This window comes from Tauraco erythrolophus, chromosome 6, assembly GCF_009769465.1.
Source record: "Tauraco erythrolophus isolate bTauEry1 chromosome 6, bTauEry1.pri, whole genome shotgun sequence".
NCBI classification, from domain to species: domain Eukaryota; kingdom Metazoa; phylum Chordata; class Aves; order Musophagiformes; family Musophagidae; genus Tauraco; species Tauraco erythrolophus.
Genome location: NC_141470.1, coordinates 44,469,298 through 44,492,247, shown reverse-complemented (window position 1 = coordinate 44,492,247; position 22,950 = coordinate 44,469,298). Strand labels below are relative to the sequence as shown.

The following is a 22,950-nucleotide window of genomic DNA, read 5'->3' as shown; positions in this document are numbered from 1 at the left end:
AATGAATCAAATGCTGATCTGAGATTTATTCATCAGCAACACTGAAAATTCCCATCACTACTCTAGTTCCCTGGTAAAATAAAGAACTTTGCTTACCACAGGGCACCAAAACTTAAGAGTGCAGTAAAAATTAATTGCATGCTACACAGATCATTCTTCCCTCCTATCACAATCTGATAATACAACAATAAAATCTTTTGTCACGTAACTTAACAGTGCTATGTGGAACAAAACTACTAAAACTCATAAAGGTACCCCCAAAACTTTGTTGGAATACAATCATCACAACTAATAATGAAGTGTATGTAGGCAACAGCACAAATCTGTGAATCATTGACTTTACATGGGTAAATATACTTCCAAAAGGTACTATCATTATTTGGAAAATATATTCAACATTGGCTGCTATTAAACTGAAACAGTTTCAGGGAAAAATATCTAAAAATACATTTATAGTGGGCATAAGATACCCTATAGCTGGAGAAGCTGAGCAGAACTTTGCTTGAAACCACTTTGATTGCTGTGGATTACTGTAATAGTAAGTGACAAGACATGAGATTAGCGAGGATTTCCATCCTGCAGTAACGGAGTCCCCTTTGTTGGTGCTCAGATAGAAGGAAAGAAAGCAATGTGATTCAACAGCAAAGAGGACAAGAGCCAGAACTGGAGAGGAGATGAAGGAGAACAGATCTGAAACAAGGAGCCAGACAGAAGAGACTTGGACTAGCTGTTGGGACAAGGAACTTGGTGAGAAGCTCTGGGAATTGGGATCACAGAAGAAACGGCAGAGACAGGTGAAGGATCAACAGTGCCCAACTCAGACGGAGACTAGGTGGAGTTGGAACCAAAGGAAAACTGAGCCTCCTTATATGAAAAAAGCAGGGCAAGGAGAGGGGACACTGAGGTGGAGGCAAGTACCTAGTTCAGAGACAAGGACAGGCTTGACTGGGCAAGAGCAAGGGGGTCACGCTTCTTAAATTAGAGAGGCAGAGAGTCTGTTTCCACTCACAGAAATATTCTCCTCCAGGAGCAGCAAGGAAGTCAGACACTCCACACTCCTTGGCTACCAAGCAACACTGGCCAGGCATGAACTTCATTTTCGCCCATGCAGGGCTAACACAGCAGACCACGACTGTACACTGACGCTATCAGGTATTCTCTGAGTTCAGGCCACTGTGTTCTTGGCAGTGGTTTTAACAGTTTTAAATCCTAATAAACCATACAGATGTCAACATGATTCTAAGTGATGAAATTCTCCATGATGCAGCTTTTAATATGTATTAGTTTTTGAAGCAAGTATAGCAAGGGATAGGTTTCTCTTTCACACACACAACTGGAGATACTAGTAACCATACTAAAAACTACAGCTGTTTATACTCATTTAAAATGCACATAAATCAGGTGTTGATCTCCGTTACATTTAGCCATTTTCTTAAACTTACATATTTTCGGCAAAGAAGAAGTGTGCCTTATTCTGCATCTCCTTCATAATCTCTCTTTTCCAGTTTGAAGAGTTAATCAGCATATGTTTGCGGCCCAGCACAAGCAACCGGGCATTTCCTTTTGCCAGGCAGTTGATAGCATCAAATAGCTGCAGAAAACAAAGCAAACCCAAAGATTTTCTTAGCTGTAAAAACAGACTGACAGGAAACACTTTCACATCTGTGTCTCAACTTGTGGGACTTCTAGCATACCCTCATTTCCCACTGTTCTAAACTGCAATATGAATTAAGTAGATAAGTAATTTAACTCCCTAATGACAAAGAAAAAAAATCCAAAACAATTCACCGTAAGAAGCGGCTCTCGAACACACAGAGAATACATTGCTATTGTAAACCTTTTCCAGCTCTTGCAGCTTGAACGACATGAATAAACTCAGGAGGAGTTGTATGCAGATCTCAGAAATTCAGAGTCAGCTGAGGGAACTGAATCACATTGGGATTTAAGTAATAATCTACTTTTGAAAGTGATTCAGCAGCGAAGCCTTTGCTGGTGTTAAGAGGACGGAGCCCTAAACCACGTTGCTTTTCCAGCCCCACCTATTGTCGAAATTAGGGAACTACATGTGATTCGGGCTGCCCTGTGGGGCAGAAGTGAGCAGCAGAAAAAGGAAATCTGTGACCTCAGGATTAAGGGTTTATGAAAGCCACATCCAGACTAGCCTCCCACTTACGAACCAACATCCTGAGGCAGCAAATCCACTGCTACGCCAGCTTCTCTTCAGAGAGACTTTTCACCAGCCTCTTAGGGCTGTGCCTGTTCAGCAATAAATGCTTCTCAGGACAGGCACTTGTGCCTGTGGCTTTCCCTCCACGTTTCAGTCAGACAGAGCTGCTGGAGGGCAAAAGTTCTGGCTTTCAGCATCCAAGTTATTACTGTGGCCTGCTCACAAAGCAATGGTCTTTCAATTCTGCCCAGAAAGAGAGAAGACCTGTTTCTTGAGTCTGAAGCATCATGTTTGAAGGCTGCAGACAGTTATGCTCAATGTCCAGGCTAGGATCCAGCTCCCTTAAGCCTTGCTTTCTGAAGGTTTTAACTAGTGTCACTTTGTACCTGTTAGTCATACAGATTTTCTTCTACATATTATTAGCATATGAGGTTCTCTAGTATGAAGTGCTTCTGGGAAAAAATTAAGGGGTTGGTATAAATCAGCTACAGTTTTGCAATGGAAAAATTAAAACAGGCTTAAATCGTAATCAAATTAACGGGAATCATCATTAAAAAAAATTAGAAACTCCTGCTTGCATAACAGCACACTGTCTCTCCTCTATTTACCACAAAGACTAACTTTCACTTGCACAACTAAAACATGGAAGATATACATTATTTTTGCTTTCACAAGACAAAAATAATTCTGTTCTGCATACTCCCTTGCCTGATGCAACTCTACTGAAGAGCATTTTATCACATTTTAGGCTCAGGCCCTTAACAGGGGTGGTCTACAGGGAGTCACAGAACTTACGTGGGGGTTTCCTAAGTGTGTCTACTCCCACGCCTGGCTGCTTCTCAAGAAAGGAAGATGTGAGACACACAGTAACACTTGTTTTAGTCATAGAGGAAACTGAACATAATACTGTTAACAAAAAAACAGCAGTAGTGATCTGTCACTTAAAAAGACATGAGTATTTTATTCATCTAGTATTTCCAAAGGTTGCCTAAAAATTATTGTTATCTATGACTACACAATGCAAATACGCTGTATGCAATAAGCTCTATGTAGATCCACCCTTTGAACGTTCCCACATTATTCAGGCAGCAAACATCAGATACCCAGCTGAATAATCTGTTCAAAAGGCAATCTGTGCAAAACATGAAAAAATATACAACACGCATATTCCCTATGCTATTCGTTTTCTTGAGAATGAGGATTACAAAATTAGTGAAAGAATGACTTTTTGTGAATAATAGTATCTTTCAAATTTGGACAGCAGAGCATATAAAACCACGTTTTCTCTGAAAACAGGAATTAGAAGATGCCATTTTGCACAGAAGGGAAAATATGCATGGTTAGACTGGCTGCTTCAATTCCTATGGCAAGATGTGGCAGAGGCAGAGTAGCAAGAAGTTGTGAATCGCTCCTGTTCCACACAAATCACTGGCCACACAACAAGGCACTAGAGTATTACTGGATTATATAGATAACTATCATTGCAGTCTTATTTTCAATTTTTCCTCTGACAGGGCACATCAGGATCCATGTTTCTTTCTGAACTACACAGAGATTTTAATCAACTGTTTGTGAAGATCACTAGATCCTTCTCCAAGAAACTCAATGCTCATTAGCATCTACTGAAACACCTTACGTTCTGTTTGCAATCCCTTTCATCATTTATCAGTTACATTTAAATTATTCCCGTGCTGCCCCAGCCTTTGTTTAATTAGATCTTTCTCACTCTTCTCCTAAACCTTAACATTTACCTTACAATGCAAACAATTTCGTGTAGCAAATGACTCTGATGGAGCCAGGGTGCAGCCACGAAGAACTATGAAACTACACACAGATCAATGGAAGAGTCAAGACCAGCTGTTAACATATTAAGTATTCCCCAATGTAGTTCTTCTAAGCACACTCCTAATAATTTGTCTGTGATTTTTTTTTAATTATTAAAAGTAATACATAATTAAATGGATGTATGTATCCAGTGTGCATGTTCTAACTCTGATTTCTGCACCCTAATCTGTGATCAGTGAAAAACTAGCACGCTTGTACAATACTTTGGCTGAGTGTATACATTTATCGTTCCTTGGGACAGTCCCAGAGATACGAGCTACTTCCCCACATGTAAATGAGTTCTTTTTTGTTTCTGCAGCAATGCCATTTTATGGAATTACCCCTCCACCACCAAGCTCCTGCCCTCATACCACAAAGCACCTTTTTTTTTTTTTCTGTTGTGCTGATATAATCTATTTGTTGGGCCATGTTGTCAACCAGATCATGGCACAATCACAACTGCACTCACACACACCAGAGCAAGAACTTCTGGATCAGACGAGCCAGAGTGAAAAGAGGTGGGGAGGCAGAGCAGTGGGACGGAAAACGCATACTCCGCAGGATCATGTTGATGTTGAGCTCTCCGCATCACGTAAAAAGCCTGAGCTTTGCAAATATGAAATAAAGCAACTGAAAATGCTTTAACTGGTAGTTTTACATTTTAAAAATAAGCAAGTTATACCTTAAAAGAACCACTTTTCAGGCAAGAATAAATATTAATGGTTTCCCATCGGAAGGGAACTTTTCTATACAAATTCCTGGAAATAGTTTTGCAGTGACCCACATTCACAATTCTGCAGAATTTAATGGGGATCAAACATAAGAGTTAAGCTGGGACAGCAGGGAATCCTTGTCTCACTGCAAGATTAATCCACATTCTTTAAACTCCACAACAGCCTTATGAAGTAAATGCATAATTACATCTCCATTTTACACAAGTGCATAATGGTGCACAAGGAAGACATTAATTACCTCATACAAGGAACTATGAGCACAGTAGGATACATAATTCCTAAGGCTTCACTGCCAGTCACCTGTTCTGATCACTACATCACCCTGTGCCACATGTCCCAGTTTCAAAGGTTAGCTTGCTGCAGGACAGCCTGTCTCCTTGGACACTACCGGTGGTTTCCCACTTGTCAGATGGGAAACCCCTGAACCTCACTGCTGGGAGGCACAGCATTCAATGACTCAGCAAAAAGTGGCTCACCTGGATACAGGTATAGCATGAAGAAGTAATCACCTTAAAAAAGTTTAAATCAGATTTGTTGTTAATAAATCATGTTTGCCATTTTCTAAACATTTTGGTGGGTTTTTTTAATGTCACTGCCATTTAAAAGTGAAACACACCTACAATCAGGTTATCTGCTAATAACACCAACAAACTGCTCTATTATTGTTATTTTCACCTGTCGTTAGTGCTGCCTCCCACCACCACTGTAGCTGTGAAACTGCAGAGGAAACCCCACGCTGACCACAGGTGCACTGTCAGCTGGGGCTGAGCATAAGTGATCTCTCCAAAGGTTAGCAAGGAATCCGTTCCCACCATCACCGCATTTATTTGACTTACAGTTTCATAATTTTTAGTTCCCTTTTTACATACTGTAGACAAAGAAGCTCAAAAACCCTGCGTACTTTAGTACCACACACAGGAGAGAGACACAGTGGGAAGGAGGATTTTTTTCCCATGGCATGGCCAGTTACTCAGGGAAGGCAAAGGGTACTGCTTGCAAGAAAGGCTGGGACTTTCCCACTGAGCCTGGTAATTTCACCAAAGCAGATTCAATACCATTATTGCAGCACCTAACACAATGGAAGCTGCTTCTTACATTCTCCATGTTATTACTGATGATGCAATGTAAATTAGTTGCCAAGTCCTCTTTATTCAAATGGAGGGGCAGCACATGCATTTCTTGATCCCCTACAGATGATCTGCCCCCCCCGGCCAGCAAGGGGATAGCTACTTAGAAGGGAAAGCAGTAACAGATGAGTAAATAACAGTCACTAAGTTTAATCAGCCTGGTTTACTTTATGCTCTTGAGACAGCCAACAGCTAACTCTTGGGAATTACCCCTTACGACACTGGGGATCTCTGCAATACTGCAGAAAAATATTGTTGGGAATATTTGTATCTTGTGTTACAGTAGGACTATTTAGATTGATGCAACACACATCATTATGCAAAACTCTACCAGTGACAGCACTTCACACAGGAATCACACAACGTTTAACATGTTTTAACCTGTCTAAATTGACTCCACACCTAGTATTGACTTATCCTCTCTTGACGCATTCACTAGAGATACGTCTTAACTCCCCATCACAATTCATTTAAATCTGCAGTTCATTTTTAGATGCCAGATTTTGTTCTTGCCTTCACAGTCAACTCTATTAATCAAAGGCAGATTATTGATTGAGCAGGAAAACTAAACCATAGAAGCAAAGATACCAAGTTGATTTAATAGAGATTGAGGATGCTACGGTAGCCTCAGTTTGCTCAGATGAGGTGATGCCTAAATATAGCTCTGCTGTTTTCAGGGTAAGTTTGTATCCAGAGGATGCTTTTGCAGCCTGGTCCAAACTGATTGTGTATTAAGACACCCCCTGCCCCTGCACAGTCTAGAGTTCCCCCTGACTGGAGGACTCAAGTGCAGCACTGGGTGAATGTAGACATAACACTTTCAGGTCAAAATTGACTACAAGGATACTCCATAGACTGCGTCCAAGCTAATGAGTCCTCTTGAATTCTGGGCAGTGGGGAGAGTAAAGCAGAGTAACTGTGTACAGATTCATCTCAGGTACTGAAGCAATATGTATTTCCTGTATTCATGGCTCCCTGCCTATTATGCCAGTAACGGAGATATCTTTAATTACAACTCTGCTTGATTTCAAATGAAGGTGGAACCTGCTCAAAATAAAGCCCTGAAACAGTTCTGAATGTAAAAGTAATATGTTTGTGATGAGGCTCTGACATTATATTTTGCTATTTTATAAACTATAGGTAAAATTTCCAATTTTAAACAAGCTTGAAGAGCCACCCCTATTTTTTATTCTACTGACCAGCTCAGAGAACAGTACAGCACAATACAAACCAAACCTGTGTAAACTAACTTTAGGTTTGGAAAGACTGTTAGGAATTTCTCCTATGCAACATGAAGATAGGGATAGCTCCCTATCCTTGCCAGCAGAGAGGCATGTAAGAAAAAAAGGTTTTGAAACAGGTATTTTCTAATATATAATCTAATTACGGCTATATCCTGCTCTGCCTTATTCCCAAAAGGCATGAAAAGTAGTGATTTGATGGACAGTGAAGCAGTATTTCCTAGGAGAACTAACAGAATCAAGGGAGGACGCATGCGGAGACTGAAGAAATATATACACAACTTAAACACAGAATTTAAATTCTGTGTATGACATGGAGGATGGGCTGGCAGGAATGGGATGATCAGGTGGAGTTGACAATAGCTTTTTGGAGTCTGTCTTTTCAGAATGGATTTTCACTTTTAAAAGATCTCAGCCACTTTCTCAGTCCTTACACCTGACAAACTTTTTAGTGTGACCACTCTTGCTCACACTTTTTGAATGTCACTCTTTTTGAATGGTAATATTTTCATGATTGTCATCTTTAGATGAATAAAGGTCAACCATGAATAAAAGAAATAAAAATGAGTAGTGACAATAGTTAGCATAGCATGTTATTAAATGAACAATGCCAAAAACTCCAGAAATGATCACTAAATAAGAGATGGACAGTTGGAGAATTGCTGGAATTTTATGGTATAAATTGCAAAAGAGAAAAAAAGGCAATTTTTTCTGACTCTTACAACAATTCAAGAAGTACGTGGACAAACAAACATTCTTCAGTTGTGTAACAGGGTTTTTGGAAGTTTAATTTTGTAAGTCACTGCAAGGCCAGTCAAGTTTCTCAATCTAAAAGTTTTGTTAACCAGCTACAACACCATTTTCTTTTCCAATCACTTAGAAAAATGTAATGTTGGATTAAACATGCAAGCGGACCCTTTCATGTAGGCTCAGCAATTATGAAGAAGGCATAAAGATGGAAGAGAAAGGGTGAATGTGAAATCCAAAGTAGCATTTTGATCAGCCAGCAACTAGGAAAAGTTCAATTCACAATTAACTATGGCCCAGTCCTAGCAGCTGTAAGTTTTGTATTTTAATTGTGGACTGGCAGTAAAATGTTTCCTTTAATGAATTTGAATTTTCTGAATGTCCTCCTTTCTTGAGGCATGTAAAAGGGCAAAGATATTTTACTTTTTCTGATCTTCTCCAAAATGTTTTTTCTACATAGCTGATACCATTGTACACTTTTATTTCTCCTCCTACTCATCTTCTTTCTTGCAACAAATAATAAATATCAAGATTTGACAATACATGTGGGGCACCTTACATGGAATATTTTTTATCCAGATATCTCCTGAGCACTTACTGTTTTGTACCAAAATCTGGAGATTTGCAAAGTATTAAAAAGAGTTATCAGTATCAATCCTCCACACTAAGGAGATGAGCTAGGTGATTCTGTCTTTCCAGAATTACACAAGAGTAGGAAAAGAAATATGTAAAAGCTGAAAGGACATGAAGTGTCACCTGTGCATTTCCACATATCAATACTATCCTTTGTTCTCATCCTTGAATTCTTTCTGCCTGCACTGCTGCTTCTTCAACAGCATTCTCTTACTGATCACTGCACATTGCTTCATTGCACCAAGTACTATGTATACCATCTGTATTTTTGTAAGGAAGTAAGTTACATAAAAATGAAAATGTATGAGGTTTTACTTGTTTTTGTAGAGGCTTCAGAAGTGAAACTTCAACTATTAGAGCCACTGCCCATGAATGGAATAATTGTCTCAGCTGAAGTCACAGTTTCAGGGGTCTGCCATCTTTCACTGTAAATCCATTTTGCTACTACATTGGTACTTTTTGCATTTCTACTATTATTGTAGCAGCTATATACGATGACTTAAGGCCATAAGAAAGTTCCTCTTCCCTGGCAGAAAGAATGATAATTTCTCATTTTAGAAAGAACGTAAAAAGCTAACTATTAGAAAGGAACATTTGTGAACTAAATGCAGCTGTGCCAATCATAGATTTTCACAGTGTGGGTCCGAAGTTATATTTAAGTACTGAAAATCCAAAATGTGAGCAGGATCTTTGGGTGGTGGTGATAGGGTGTTAAGAAAATAGAAGCACAAGCTTGACTGATCCTTTCCATAGATAGGAAATAACTTGGTGCAGGACTGAAAGTGGCTTTGTAAGATTGAAACCGACAGTTTAAAAGATACCAATATTTTAGCTCTCACCACTGTCCTATGCAGATGTCTGCACAGCGTCACTGACCTAGTCTGATGTTAAGTGTTTTCCCCCCTCTCCAATCTGTGGTTCAAAAAGTCCCAGACGGTACTTTTATTATTTGAGACTATTTCTATGCTCGCAGGTCAACAGGCTTATTGTTCTGGTGGAATGACACAATAACCAAGGAAAGCCATCGGTAAATTGATTGCTTGCAGTCAAAGAAAAGAATTGGACTACAACATGCAGCAAACATTTTTAACATGATTTTCACACTGCTTTTCTTCTGTTTCTCATTAGTACTGTTTTCCAGTTGCCTGCTACAGATTCTTATTCAGAGATAAAGGGGTTATCTTCAAAAAAATTGTTCCAACAATTTTGCAGTTCCAAACACAAATAAATACATAAACACTACTCAAGTGAATGGTGATTTCTCTTCAAAGGTCAGGAAGATGAAAAATTTGTTTAATATGAAAGAGAACATATAAAATGTTCTTCTTCAACAGGACAAAAATCAGCAGAAGCAAACTAAAGTACAAAGGTCTGAGATGGAGAAGCAGTTGTGTGGTCAGCCAGGCCCACCTACCCCAGGTAGACCATGCATCAAGGCTTTCAGCCAGGTGAGACCAATGAAGGAATCTTGTTTAATACTGGTAAGAGCATAACTGGTATTTACCAGGCTGGAGAAAACTTCGGGGACATTCGTATGCAAGTACACCTTGCACTGCCAGTCCCATGAGGCAGAGGTTCAACTGTTTCATTTGGATCAAGGCTGCACACCCTGGTAAGTAACATACTGTCCCTGCAAAACCAGCAAAACTCTGATGCAAAGTGTTATCACAAGTGAACATAAGCTATGGGTCAGCATTATTTTTCGTAACACAGTCATTAATTTTGATTCTACATCACTGCAGACTCAGGCCATTTTACTACTAGAAACACTGCAGGCAGTATCTACACCTGGAGATCAATTCACACAAGGGCTTCTGCCTTCACAGGCAGTGAAGGTCTGAAAGCTCCCCACAATAGCTACAATCCACAAGATCTAATTTACTTCAATGCTTTTAACGTAAGTTTATTGATAACAGTCTGCAATATTCAATAGTTGGACACTGGGCAGACCACTGTCTAAAGTATTTTTCTTTAACTCGGGAGATAAGATACAGCAATTTGACAAACAGATAACATTGTCAGCTCCTACAAATTAATTATGGATGATAATTGGCATTTGTCTAAAACCTCCACCTCCTGGGAACAACTGGTTATATGAAAATCTTTGTCTACGTAGTCAACTTAGCAACTTTTTGCCCCTGTAGTCAAGAGAAATAAGCTTGAGAATATGAAAATATGATCACCAGCACAGCTTGGACAACAGAAGCCAAATAAGAACCACCCAGTCCCTATTTTATAAAAGGATCTATTTTTTTTTAACCAAATTTTTGGTTTGAGGACTTAGCATTATGGTTTGCTGGTATCTGTATATGACTACCCTAGCCAGTGTACTTGAGGAATTCTGTTACATCTTTCCCTCCTTTGTCCACTTCCATGGAAAGAACGCAGATACTCACCTAACATCCCCTGGAGCACCCAGGACTGAACAGCAGTGCTGAAGTGCAAGAGAGCGCTACAGTTCCAGGAGTATTTTGTTTACCAAATTTATTGGACAGCTAAGGGTTAAAACTCTGTATCATAGTACAGGTTATGTTAGCTAGGCTGGCAGAGTGAATGGGCTGGTGGAAATGAGAGTGAGTGGGATAAGAAAAACGAAATCCTATCTCTGAAAGCCCATTTGGGGATGCCCATTCAATGGAAAGTTAGAGCTTTTCACTCTGCAAGGCATGAAAGTATGAAGATACAAACATATCAATGGGAAGTGAAAATATCAAAAGCCTCCAATTCTTTTATTTAAGCCACTTCTGTTAACTACTGACACCTAGGGCCATCATACATAAATGGATTTAAACAGTACAGTGCAATGTTTTACAGAGCTATCATGTAAATTACTTCAGATCCTGAAAGTAGCGTAGTGACATTAACATTAGACAAGCCCAGGAAAACTGCTTCTAAGGAGCACGGTAAATCAACATCATTAAGACTGACTAGTTCTGCTCTATGACTACCTGCTTGCAATCCTCTCACTACTACTACTTCATTTTATTTACTCAAATATGTGGCAATTTAGGGCTGTGGTGGAGGAAAATGCTTATCAATCAATCAATCAATCAATCAGGTAGTAGTACAGGTAGTGTTCAAGGAATACCTATCTTCCACTGTGCTTACCTCGAACTTGCACTGAATGTAAAAGCTCAAATTCCGATGAATCACAGCTCTACTAAGTACTGGCATCATACTTCTACTTTTTTAAGCACTACTTAGCTCGCCCAAATATCGCACAATTAGGAAATAAACAGGGAAACATGGAGCCGTGTCAACATGACTCCATAAAAGCTCAAGATTCAAAAAGATTCAAAATATTAGAGGCAGAAGAAATATTACTGCCAATCCACTGTTTCCTTTTTGGCGATCACAAAAGTGAGCAGGTAAATGGATGAATGCTGGACAATGATGAGGACAGATACAAGCATCACTAGTATTTCCTGATTTATGTAAAAGGTAAGTTGGTATCGTCAATATGACAAAAGCACAGTTTCAGTTTTAACTGTCACTAAAGGAACAATTGTGCAAAGACAGGACAATTCAGCAGCTGGAAATGGTAGAAAATATTTGAAAAAATTAGACGGAAGTATCAATTAACACTTCATAAAACTGGTTGGAAAATAGAGTATATTATGTTTACATAGTTTTGACAACCTCTTCAGCTTCTGACTCACCTGACTCACTATAACTTCAATGCATGTTTCCAGCTAGAAATGTAAAAAGAATTCCGATCCTTAAAGAACTGACTGGTGAATAATAAATCAGGAAGAAACAGCATCACAAGCTCATATCTCTGGGCGGAAAGGAAAAACCTGTAGATATTTGTAAAGATTAGTATGAAATATGTAAATGATTTGAAATCGAGAATTTCTAAAGAAGAGGAAGGTTTCTTAACCATGAGACAGGGCAGTAAGTGCAATGCAAGAGATTAAGCATTCAAAGTGATTTAAAATGTAATTTTTTTTGATCTTTTGCAGGAAATAATGAATGTTTATTTGATGGAGATGTACATAAAAAGAACTCTAACACAAATGATGCTTTATAAGGTTATTTCTTCATCTAAGGTTTTTCCACGGCTAATTTTTAAGATCTTGAGGTAGGCATCTTTCTGAGGATGGGGAGTGAAGATTTCTATTGTACAGCAGCTAGCACTATGGCTACTAAAAAGTAAATACATACACATAGTTTTAAATTTTCATTTTGTTCTCTATCATTTAGAAAAATACAAGCCAGAAGATCTAAAAAGTGGTAATATATATCAGGTTAAGAAGCAAATTAGGAAAGGTTTAGAGAGTTTCCGCAAGTACCAAGGAAAGTTCTCTTGCTTTACACATGGAGATAGGGATGACCTTATACACAAGATTGACCTTTGCAGCACTAAGACATTGATGTGCTACACTAGCATGACGTGTGTATGAGGTAAGCCAGCAGATACAAGGCTCATTTTCAGGAGATCCTGCAACTCAGGATCTCCTCTGCAGTTTATTTCCACTTGGGTCACATTGCTATGACTTTTCTCCTACAAGAAGTCCCAAAAATCCCTGTATTTCCCAGAGTTCATGCTACATGACAGAGGAAGAACCTATGTAGATTAGCATTGACTGTGCTAGAAATCAGCCTGTGGGCTGTTTTTTTCCCTTAAAATTTGCAGAACAGCAGAAGCAAAGGTAGCCACAGCTTTCATATTATGTTCTTGGTTCTGGTATTCTTACTACATCACTCTTGATCCTCACATAATACCAAGCAACAAAATCATTTGCAAGCCCCAGCATGTGTGATAATAGCTTAATTACGTTTTGTATGGCTAGATCAGGTCTGATTATAACCATTAATAGACATTCTTGCAAGGCTTCTAGGCATTTCACACCATGTTTCGATTGCATTGGTTGTGGGGAGTTAGACAGATGATGCCAAATCACTGTTCCCTCCTCCTGCTCTCTCTGTTGCTATGTTGTAATTTAACCATAGCAGATGCACACCACATATCCATGGGAGACTGCAATGGACTGCTGCAGTGGCATGCACAAACTCCCAAACCTTTCTGAGGTGCAATTAATTTTTGATTTTATTTAAAATCTTATATTCATCCTATCTCTTACACTTAAATAAGGGAAAAAAAAGCTTACTTGGAATTTTCATTCTATGACAAATAAGAAAGTATTTTTAAAAATAGTGAAAAATCTACAGGAAACTTTGGCTTATTACATTAATTACAGGTAATCTGCAAGACCAGGATACTTCAAACTGAGTTGCTCACAGTCAAACAGGAGATCAACCATTACACAATAAAATGCTGGTCTCCCGAGTCCAATTTGAGGCTCTTACTCTTTAGCCCAATAGTAGCCCTGATTGTCATCATACACACCCAGGCAGAACAAAGACCCTATCAAGAAAGAAACATACTTAAAAATGAAAAAGAAACAAAAAATCTGCATGATACCTATCTTGCACAATTGTATGCAATTTTTTATTCCAGATAATTTATAAAAAGAATATATGTGAGTTATTTGAGACCTGTAAAACGGCAAGTTGGCTGGAAAGTGTAAATGGGGACCATTCACCATTTCTCAGCACAAGCCGCAGAGGCCATCATACAAAATTAAAAGACAGCAGGTTTTAAACAAACATGCGTTATCCTATCCTATATAATTGTGAGGCTGCCACAGGATGGTTTGAAAACCGAAGTTGGGAAGGTAATTATATTTTATCAAAGAAAACTCCAATAGCAATTAAACGTGCTAGTCAGGATGCAACTTCTTCATCCGAAAGTTCCTAAATGAGTAACAAAATCTGAGAGACTATAACAACTAGAATCATCCCTCCAAACTTGTCTTGTTCTTGCACTCCTAATCGACTTCTGACACTGTCTTGATTAGACAAGTTAGATACTTTGGTTTGAAACAATTCAAATGCTCTTATGTCTTCAATAGCAAAAAGGATAAAAAAATTTCTTATCATTTCTAGAAATTGACTCCACTTACGGCATGGTCCTGGTAGCAGCCAACAGAGAAGTGATAGGTATTTCAATGAGATGTCTTCTTTATATTAGCACATGAAAACATATTAGTTTAATCGAATTTGATGTAATTTTAGAGTTACACCACAGATAAAGGTGTAAGTCTGAATTAGTTTGGGGACTATTTTATTTTGACTTTATTTTGCCTGCCTTCTTCCCACTCCCTTGTTTGGAAGAACTGCACAAACATACCAATTAATAAAACAAGTAAAAGAGAGAATAGGAATAGCCTCTTGCCTGTCACCTCTGCATCTGATGTACAAAATCAATACTGGAAAAACATGAGGTTTTCATAATAAGTGCTGGATGCAAGAGGTCACCTGTAATGGGCAGTACTATTTTGGATAAGAATTAAGAGTTCTCACAATTTTTCAGAAGTTCCGTTTGAAATAGGAATTCTTGTGAATCAGTTTTAAGTGAGCATACTGCCAGTATGATCGTGTTCCCAGCACAGAATTTTAATTCTGGTGAAACTAGTCTCCTGGATTCAAACAGGAGTTCCTATTTCCACATTCCAGACAACATGAAACAATCAGTTTATGAAGAGATTTAGATTAAAAGCTGTGGACAACTGTACTTACTTTTTAAGATTGAAAAAATAAAATTACTTTAACTTTGTTTTTAAACTTCACTACAGGTTATGATAATTTGATAATCTCAATTTAAATATATTTAATTACCCATATATAAATGTCTCTTCCACTCTTGCTCTACAAGTATAATGCAACTCGAGAAAAAATAACAAATGCAGCTTAATGGATTGTTGGATCATTAATTGGCATGTCAATATACTGAAATCCCTCGGAATAACCTACTGTTCAAAAAATGTAGGCTTTCAAAACTTCATAAATAAATCCAAATGCAGCTTAGGCACTTGTTTCATTGTACATTTTCTTCTTCAGATAACACAACTTCCAAATATGTTCTTTCTTACTTTTACTAAAAATAGTATTTCAGACGTAAAAGCCAAATGTGAACCAAAAACTGATTGCTTTTCAAAATACATAAATAAATCCAGATGTACATGAATGAATGCAATTGTTCTGAGGATTTTATCTACATTACTTTTAAGGTAACACTAAAAACCAGAATTTCTCAGGCTCAAATCAAATATTTATTCTTACACAGAATTGGCTTATAGTAACCCAACCTTCACATTTTCTGTCCGCCTTCTCGTATCTTAATAGCACTATAGTCTCTCACTATTATGGACACTTTCCATACAAGAATCACTTCTAAAGAAGCAGTTCAATACCCTAAAGACTAGGTTTCTGATTCAGAGGCCCAGCACACCTCTCATGGCCACAGTAACAATTCCACGATTAGGCAGATCAGTCAGGCTGCCCAAAGAAAACCTATCCTGTGGTTTCTAACAGGGAAGTGAAAACAGCAACACTGAAACTTATCCAGTCCAGAAGACACCTTCATTTGACTTCATCACCCAGATTTTAGCAGAATTTCTCTACAACATACAACAAACAACCTGTTGCTACAGTTACCAAGTTCACCGGGACATGAATCATCAAGGCACGTTCGTTCTGCTCTGCTGAACTGAAAGCTTATATTCCTATTGATGGGAAGAATTCTTATTGCGAAAGATATGATGCAATTCCCCTCATAAAAAAGGAGTGCTTGGGTGCTCATGTACTTACCTTGACTTTTGACTTGCTGCTATCGCCAAATACAAAGGTAGAAATTATAAATACCAGACAGAAACCAATAGAGATCGTTAATTTTATCGCATGGGGTTTGTTCAGTTGTATAGTCAGCAACAGAGGCTGCAAATAGTAAGGGGAGGCAACACCAAGAAGTTATCTGACTTTGGGAGAAAACAACACGGAGAAGTTGTCAAAATGCCTCATAGTCAGATTTTTTAACCTGCTCAGTTTCTCTGCCCTATTCTTTTCACCAGGAAACAAAAAATCAGATTGGCAATCTCTGAAAGGAAAAATAGGTGCTTAGAGTTGACTGTTGAGGCATTTAGTCAGAGAATCCTGCCAGCTTCTCCTCTCATTTCACAATGTTGGGAAGTTAAAAGTTTTAAAAAAGTTTCCTTGTATTCATAGGTAGCCAGTCTGACTTTATATTTCTTTTCTTAAGAAGTTCTATCTACCGCCTACTCTCCCCTCCCAGTGCTGCAGAAGCAGCAAAAGATGGTGGAGCATATCCCTATGGGAAGATGCAAACTTGGTGGCTCAAGCTACGTAGTCAATGCGTGCGTTTCCTGGGTAGAAGCATACATGCCGACCACTTGCAGGAGTACTCGTAGAATCTCTGACACACTCATGTCCAATACACCTTCACTTCCAATGTATTAGTATACAAAGTTGAACATATTAAATGCCTGTTCATTTCTCTTTTAGCCACAAATGGAAACTGTCAGGTTTCAGAACTGTGAGGAAAGAATGAAGACTTGCAGGCCAGGCCTTTCCCCTAGGTTTCACAGGCAAATTAGTCTAGTCTTCTTCACCTCTCCTGAGGTGAAGCTTAACAGCCTTGCTCTTCTGGATCTGGTGACCAAAATTTCTAAGTTTGATTCATTCTATTTTGGGATGGCCCCAGTATAGGAGGGGAGGAGGATGATTTCAGGATATCAATGTCAGCCTCCTATATGTGGCTTTGGAGAAGAATTTGACTCAGTCCAGTTGCTGAGGTAGTCAAGGAACCACAGAAATTAACTGATGTGAGACTAATGCAATGCTCATGGTCCAGTCACACATCTCTAACACTAAAAATAAGTGAAGTTTCAAGGGTACCCCTCAGTGCTAGAGCTCAGTTCTCTTTCAAAAGTATGTTACATCAGAGGCTGAAAGGTGATTTTCCGTGAAAACATTAAAAATCTTCATCTTTACGATTTGTGCAATACTTAAAGGAAATGAAGGTACACGTCTAACGAATGAAACACATGTTGCAAAGACAGAAATCTCTCCAATCTTGAGCAATAGGGTAAATGTTTCATTATCATAGAAATGCAAACTTGGACTACCATTAGAAGACACACGTCAAAAAAAAAGAGAGATATCGAAAAGGCTGGGAGCAAATGAACAAACATCTGACTGCTTTGTTGAGTGGTAAGACAAGAGCTGGTGGGAGGAAGAATTGATGAACTGTCACAGTATGACAAATAAGACCTCTGTTGGATGTATTGATTCTGAACAGAGAATGACTCATGGATCTAGTTAATTCTTGCTTCACTTACAGACAGTAGAATACTTGAACAAATCACAGATGCTGCCAAATGAGTCAAAGAAGAAAAAAAATCTTTTCCACGCATGACTTTTTTTGGGTCAAATTTATTAATAACTGCTTGTTTTGCAGAACAGCTTATACAGTAGAGCTCATGTTTTGTATCAAGTATCACTGTCTCACTAATCATGCTGTTGATCTCTCACATCCATGTTGCACAGTTAAGACAGAGTTCAAGACTGGGAAAAATTACCACATGAAAACCTGAGCATATTAGTACGTGTTTTTGTCAACTATACATGTATGCACAGCTGTTAATTTCTGTGTGTGTTTTGTGGCATCAAGATAATTTTTAGTTAGCGGGACTGAACAGGGAAAGTTTTATTTACTATTACCCCCAAACACTATAAGCTGTAATACTTTTTTCCCCTTTTTTTCATCATAGAGGATTTATAAGCACAAGAGAAGAGATTTCAAAGAAATAAAACTATGCTTCAAAATTGATTTGGGTTACTAACCCAAGAGAATGATGGGTCATAGGTGCCCTGTTTTGGGTTTTTTCTTCCTCTTTTTTAACTTTAACTTCATTTGAAGAGTTATTATTTTTGTCTTGGTATTTGTTTTTATGTTTGGAAAATGAGCCTTGAAAATGTGAATAAAGTGCACACCAAAATGATGGTTCTGAGCGGAATTTACAGAGCATAATTCATCAAGGTTCTCCCATTCTGTGGTCACAGTTCGGCGTTTTTCAAAAATTTAACAAGACCATTTACTATTTTCCTGTAGGCTAGTATCCTACATCCTGGTTTTCTCCCCTATCCTGATGAAACATTTTCCTAACTCCCAGCTTTCCCATCAAGGCTGTAACCTCTATCTACTCACTCTTTTCCATACTGCTAAAGTAGGCAGGAAGTCCAGGAATAATAACTACAGACTGACTAGAATAACTAAAACTATAATATTAAACTTCAAAACCCTTTGATAGGGGATTACCTCCTGTAATGTGCAGGAGGGCAGGTCTGGTGGCTTTGCTGTCAGGAGCTGACTGCTGCTGCAGGTGGGAGGTGTGGTAAGGGTGGCATGTCAGCTGTTGCTGCCAGACTGGGATGTGATGGGAGTGGAAAAGCAAGGAGCTGGCTTCGTCAGCTGTTGTACAGGCCTACTGAAATTTACATGGGAATTACATGAACTTATGTAGCCCATTTATAGAAATGCTGATTAAGTTTGGGAACAACCACTTTGAACTATCAAGCCAAGAGCAAAAAATATTCCTTTGTGCATTGTCAGCCTTAAGGAACTCAATCTGGAACTATTTTACCAATCTTTTAGATGTCTGAGTTTAATATAGAGATTAGAGAGGATGAAGTTAGAGCAGCGCTGATCCCAACTACCAAACTGTTTGAAGAAGGGAATTGTGAGTTAGCTTTGATCCAACACACAATTGAAATATATATTCAGTTATGTCCAACACCAGCTGGGTACAGCTAAAAAAGGAGCTGGCTACATATCTCATTTACCATATACCAATCTCAACGTAAATTAAAAATAGAAAAGTTCTCTTTAAATTGCACGTGCTGATCGTGCTTCCTCACCCCTCTCTCTCCCCCCACCCTGGCCCTCCACATGGAGCTGGAACAGCTCATCATAGTCCCTTCATTTCTGTCCCGCAAGCAAAAGTGAGACGCTCCAGAGCCTAGATATCCTGCTTGCACTTGGATTCCCTCTCACTTCCAAGGAATACTTCTACAGAAAATTGCAATAAACAGGAAAAAATAAATTTAAGAACTATGTAACAGTTTGTGTTTAGCAAGAGAACTGGACAACTGCCATGTGGAAATTCCCTCTCTTGACCTTTAAAAGGTGAAAGGTGGGGGCACTACCGGGAGTTACGGCAGCAGAGGACAGGGAGTACCAAATGTCATTCTGCTGACTAAGAATTTATGTAATTAGATGCATCTGGAAGAAAGGATTAACTCAATGTCACGATATAACGTGAATCAACTTTCCTTAGTTAAACTGCAAGGATATCTCAGTTTATAAACTACCATGCCTACAGTACAAACAGTCACTGACTCATCAAAGCAAATGTGCATCAGGTACAGTCTTAAACAGCAGCAGAATGCAAAAAACCCCACAAAACACCTGGAAAAAGACAAGATCGAATTATTTTAGACTTTATGGGAGTTTGTTTCTATTGTCTGGATTACATAGCAAAAATAATTTCCGTTCTAGAACGTCTTTTAATTCGGACTCAACTTTAATTGTAATTTTAAATGCTGCAGTAAGGAAGCAAAGAGTTAAGAAGAGGTGCTGGCTAACGTCCAGTGCTGCAGTTTTACAGTCACTGTGTGTGCACTGCCTTCAAATCAGATGATCTCACCGTTCCCTAGCCCTCAAAAAAAAAAAAAAAAAATCTTTCTTTACACCCTTGTGCTACCTCCTCTTTTTGTCAGTAATTGAAGCAGCCACATGGTGATTTGTACCAGGAAACAGGCCTAGTACAAAACCAACCTGGAAAAAAAGGGGATTGTAATTACAAACCGATGGTGTCATATACTGGAGAAACTGCCACAGAATATTCCTGTAAATCTGCCAAGTCAATAATATTCATGATGATCTGCTAAGTAAGTGCTGGCTGTGAGGACTGAAGCTGCCTGGGGCTACTGGAAGTCACATATCCAGTCTTCCAGAATATCAGAACACTCTGGGAATTAAATTAGTAAAAAACATTCCTTCAATTTCTGCTTTTTTTTGTTCCTTCTCTTCTCATCCCTCAAGGTACTTGTGCCTTGTCCACAGAACCCAGACCCTTCCCAAGATGCCTAAAGAATGCCTAAATGGAATTAAAAATGTTAGGATGTTTGAAAAAAGAAAGGCATATTTTATCAATGTTTTCTTATTTTAATCACATGACTAAGAGTTAGCTAGAGTTTGTCTTCAGCAAAACATTGGAGTTCTTACAGCTAATGACGAAGTGGAATGGTATTTTTTGTCAAATTTAAATAAAGACTAGAATGCATTTAAATCACCATATTACTGCCTTCTCCCTGTGTTTAACAATGCCCTTTATTTTGCTATTCTCTCTAAATCACATAAGGGACGTGGTCCAAAAAAACCCTAACAATTTGCACATAGTAATGTTTACAGTGTGTTATAAACAGAGAGCAACAATCTCATTTTCTGTTTCAATCATTGCTGCATAATACTAGCTATGCACTGGAGCAGAAAAGTTTATAAAACAATATCCTGACTGGGTCTAACAGCTGCAGTAAGGAACCCTTGAAAAGAGCACAGACCGACTCCAACCTGGAGACTTCAAATAATTTAGCTTTTTGACAAGCAAAACAAGGGTTGGGCAGCTTGAAAATACTTGGAAATACTTGGTCCTTGGAAATACTGCTCCTTCATTTCCTCTCAAGTCGAACAGAAGAGGTCACCGAAGAGTCACAGCATGACCCTCCTCTTCAAAACGGGCCAGGCGTGCTGTCGCAGCCAGCTGGCTTGACCTCCGTGGCCTTCACTCTTAGCTTCTTCCATCCTTCGTGCTCTGCCTCCAACTCCTCTTGCATTTCTCCTTTCCATCCTCTCAGTTCTGCACTATGGCTCCCTATGCACACTGAAGAGGTTAGTAACACAGGCCGTGCATGCCCCAGACCTGCCACTCCAAATTTTCCATTCAGCTGCCTCTGATGTGAGGATAGCAGCCTCCAAAAGAGGGTATTTTGTGGCTGAGTCAGCCCTCAAAGGACAGACTACAGCATTCAGAGCGGTCAGCTTTCGCGGATCGGGGACTACTTGGCAGCAATACCAGTAACCAGGAAAGCAACAGACGCGGAGATTCCTGTGGCCTTCCCTTCCCTCATCTGGAAGAAAAGTTTGGAGACAGAAGAAAGGAATACTCTGCTTTGTGATTTTGTGGTTTTTGGTTTTGTGTTTGTTTGTTTGTTTTTGTCAAGAATACATGCTTCTTGTCAGAAGTATCCAAAATAAGAACAAGGACACAGTACTTTCCCGACATGTTACAACACAGAAGTTGAGAGTTACGAAGAAATAAACCAGAATTTGCTAGCATCCAGCACGATCTTGCATTTAAACAATGTTTCCAGTTGGAAAAAACTATAAACTCAATAGTTAATACAGTAATCCTGTATAAAGACATCTATCATAAAAAATAATTTAAAAGTAACTCAATGAATAGAGAGGCTCAATACAGGAAAGAGTCTTTAGTATATCATGTGCCTAGAAGACTACTTCTTTTGGGCAGTGAAGGAGCTATTTTGTTGCTTAGAATGCAAACATACACTTCCCATCCCCAAAAAGGTACTACCCAGTGAGTATCTACAGATATAAGGCAGGAGTAACAGACATGTCCATCCTATCTCACGTAATGACTCCACACTCTCAAAAACAGGATCCAGGTAACAGTAGCAGCAAAGGACTAGCTGGCAGAAGCTCCAATGAATAACATTTTTTTTCATGACAAAATGCAATAATAATTAACAGCAACATAGCTCATAGAACAAGTAAATTTTAGCTAAGAGAATCTCCTCTGGAGGTAAGATGGGGTGAGCCCAAGTTACTGTTCTGTTGTGCAGGAAGGAAAGGCAGATCTTCCTAAAAATCCTCCTAATCTGTAAATACTTGAGATTCAAGAGAGATCTGACCTGTTTCTATATGGAACAACCTAAATGGAAAGTTGATGCCTCCATACAGTCCTTCTGGAGCTCTCTGGCATCATGTATCCCAAAGGCCTTCCAATACAGCAGAAGCCAAGAACGAACTCGAAGGCAGTTCATGCTGCTCAGCATGCTAATACCTCCTAGTAAGATTTCTGATCAGAAATCAGCAGTAATTATCTGTCAAAACCAGGCTGGCTCTTTGCTCTCATGCCTCCAGCTTTTACAGAACATTGAGGATCCTGTTCAGAGTTCCCACACTGGGACAGGCATGCACTGAGGATGGACATTCATTTCTCTCCCCCTCTTTGGCAGCATAGATCTGTCTGTCTAGATCTAGAAAGACATTGGGCCATTACATGCTGCCTGGGATTCTCCTCAGATAATCAACACTTCCTCCTTGATCCCATCCACACAACTTGTACACTTCCTTTTCTATTTTCATAGTAAGGAAAGCACCCTCTTCATGAGCCAGTATCTCATGAAACTTCACTGCCACTCCCAAACAAACATCTTTCAGCAAGTTTACCTAACCTCTCTAGCTCAGCTGCTTTTATCTACATATATGAAAGCATATCCTGCTTCTTAAGAATGGTTTTAAAGTAGTTTTTACA

At 38.9% G+C, this 22,950-nt stretch overlaps 1 protein-coding gene across 3 annotated transcripts in view; it reads right to left on the bottom strand.

Annotated features, from left to right (window-relative positions):
• Positions 1 to 22,950, bottom strand: part of PRORP (protein only RNase P catalytic subunit) — a 50,263-nt gene that overhangs the window by 2,710 nt on the left and 24,603 nt on the right. For all 3 annotated transcript variants that reach the window (XM_086613375.1, XM_086613374.1, XM_086613376.1), the window contains exon 5: positions 1,443 to 1,591. In XM_086613375.1, coding sequence (XP_086469501.1) covers positions 1,443 to 1,591 — 149 coding nt within the window. The remainder of the gene's footprint in view (positions 1 to 1,442; positions 1,592 to 22,950) is intronic.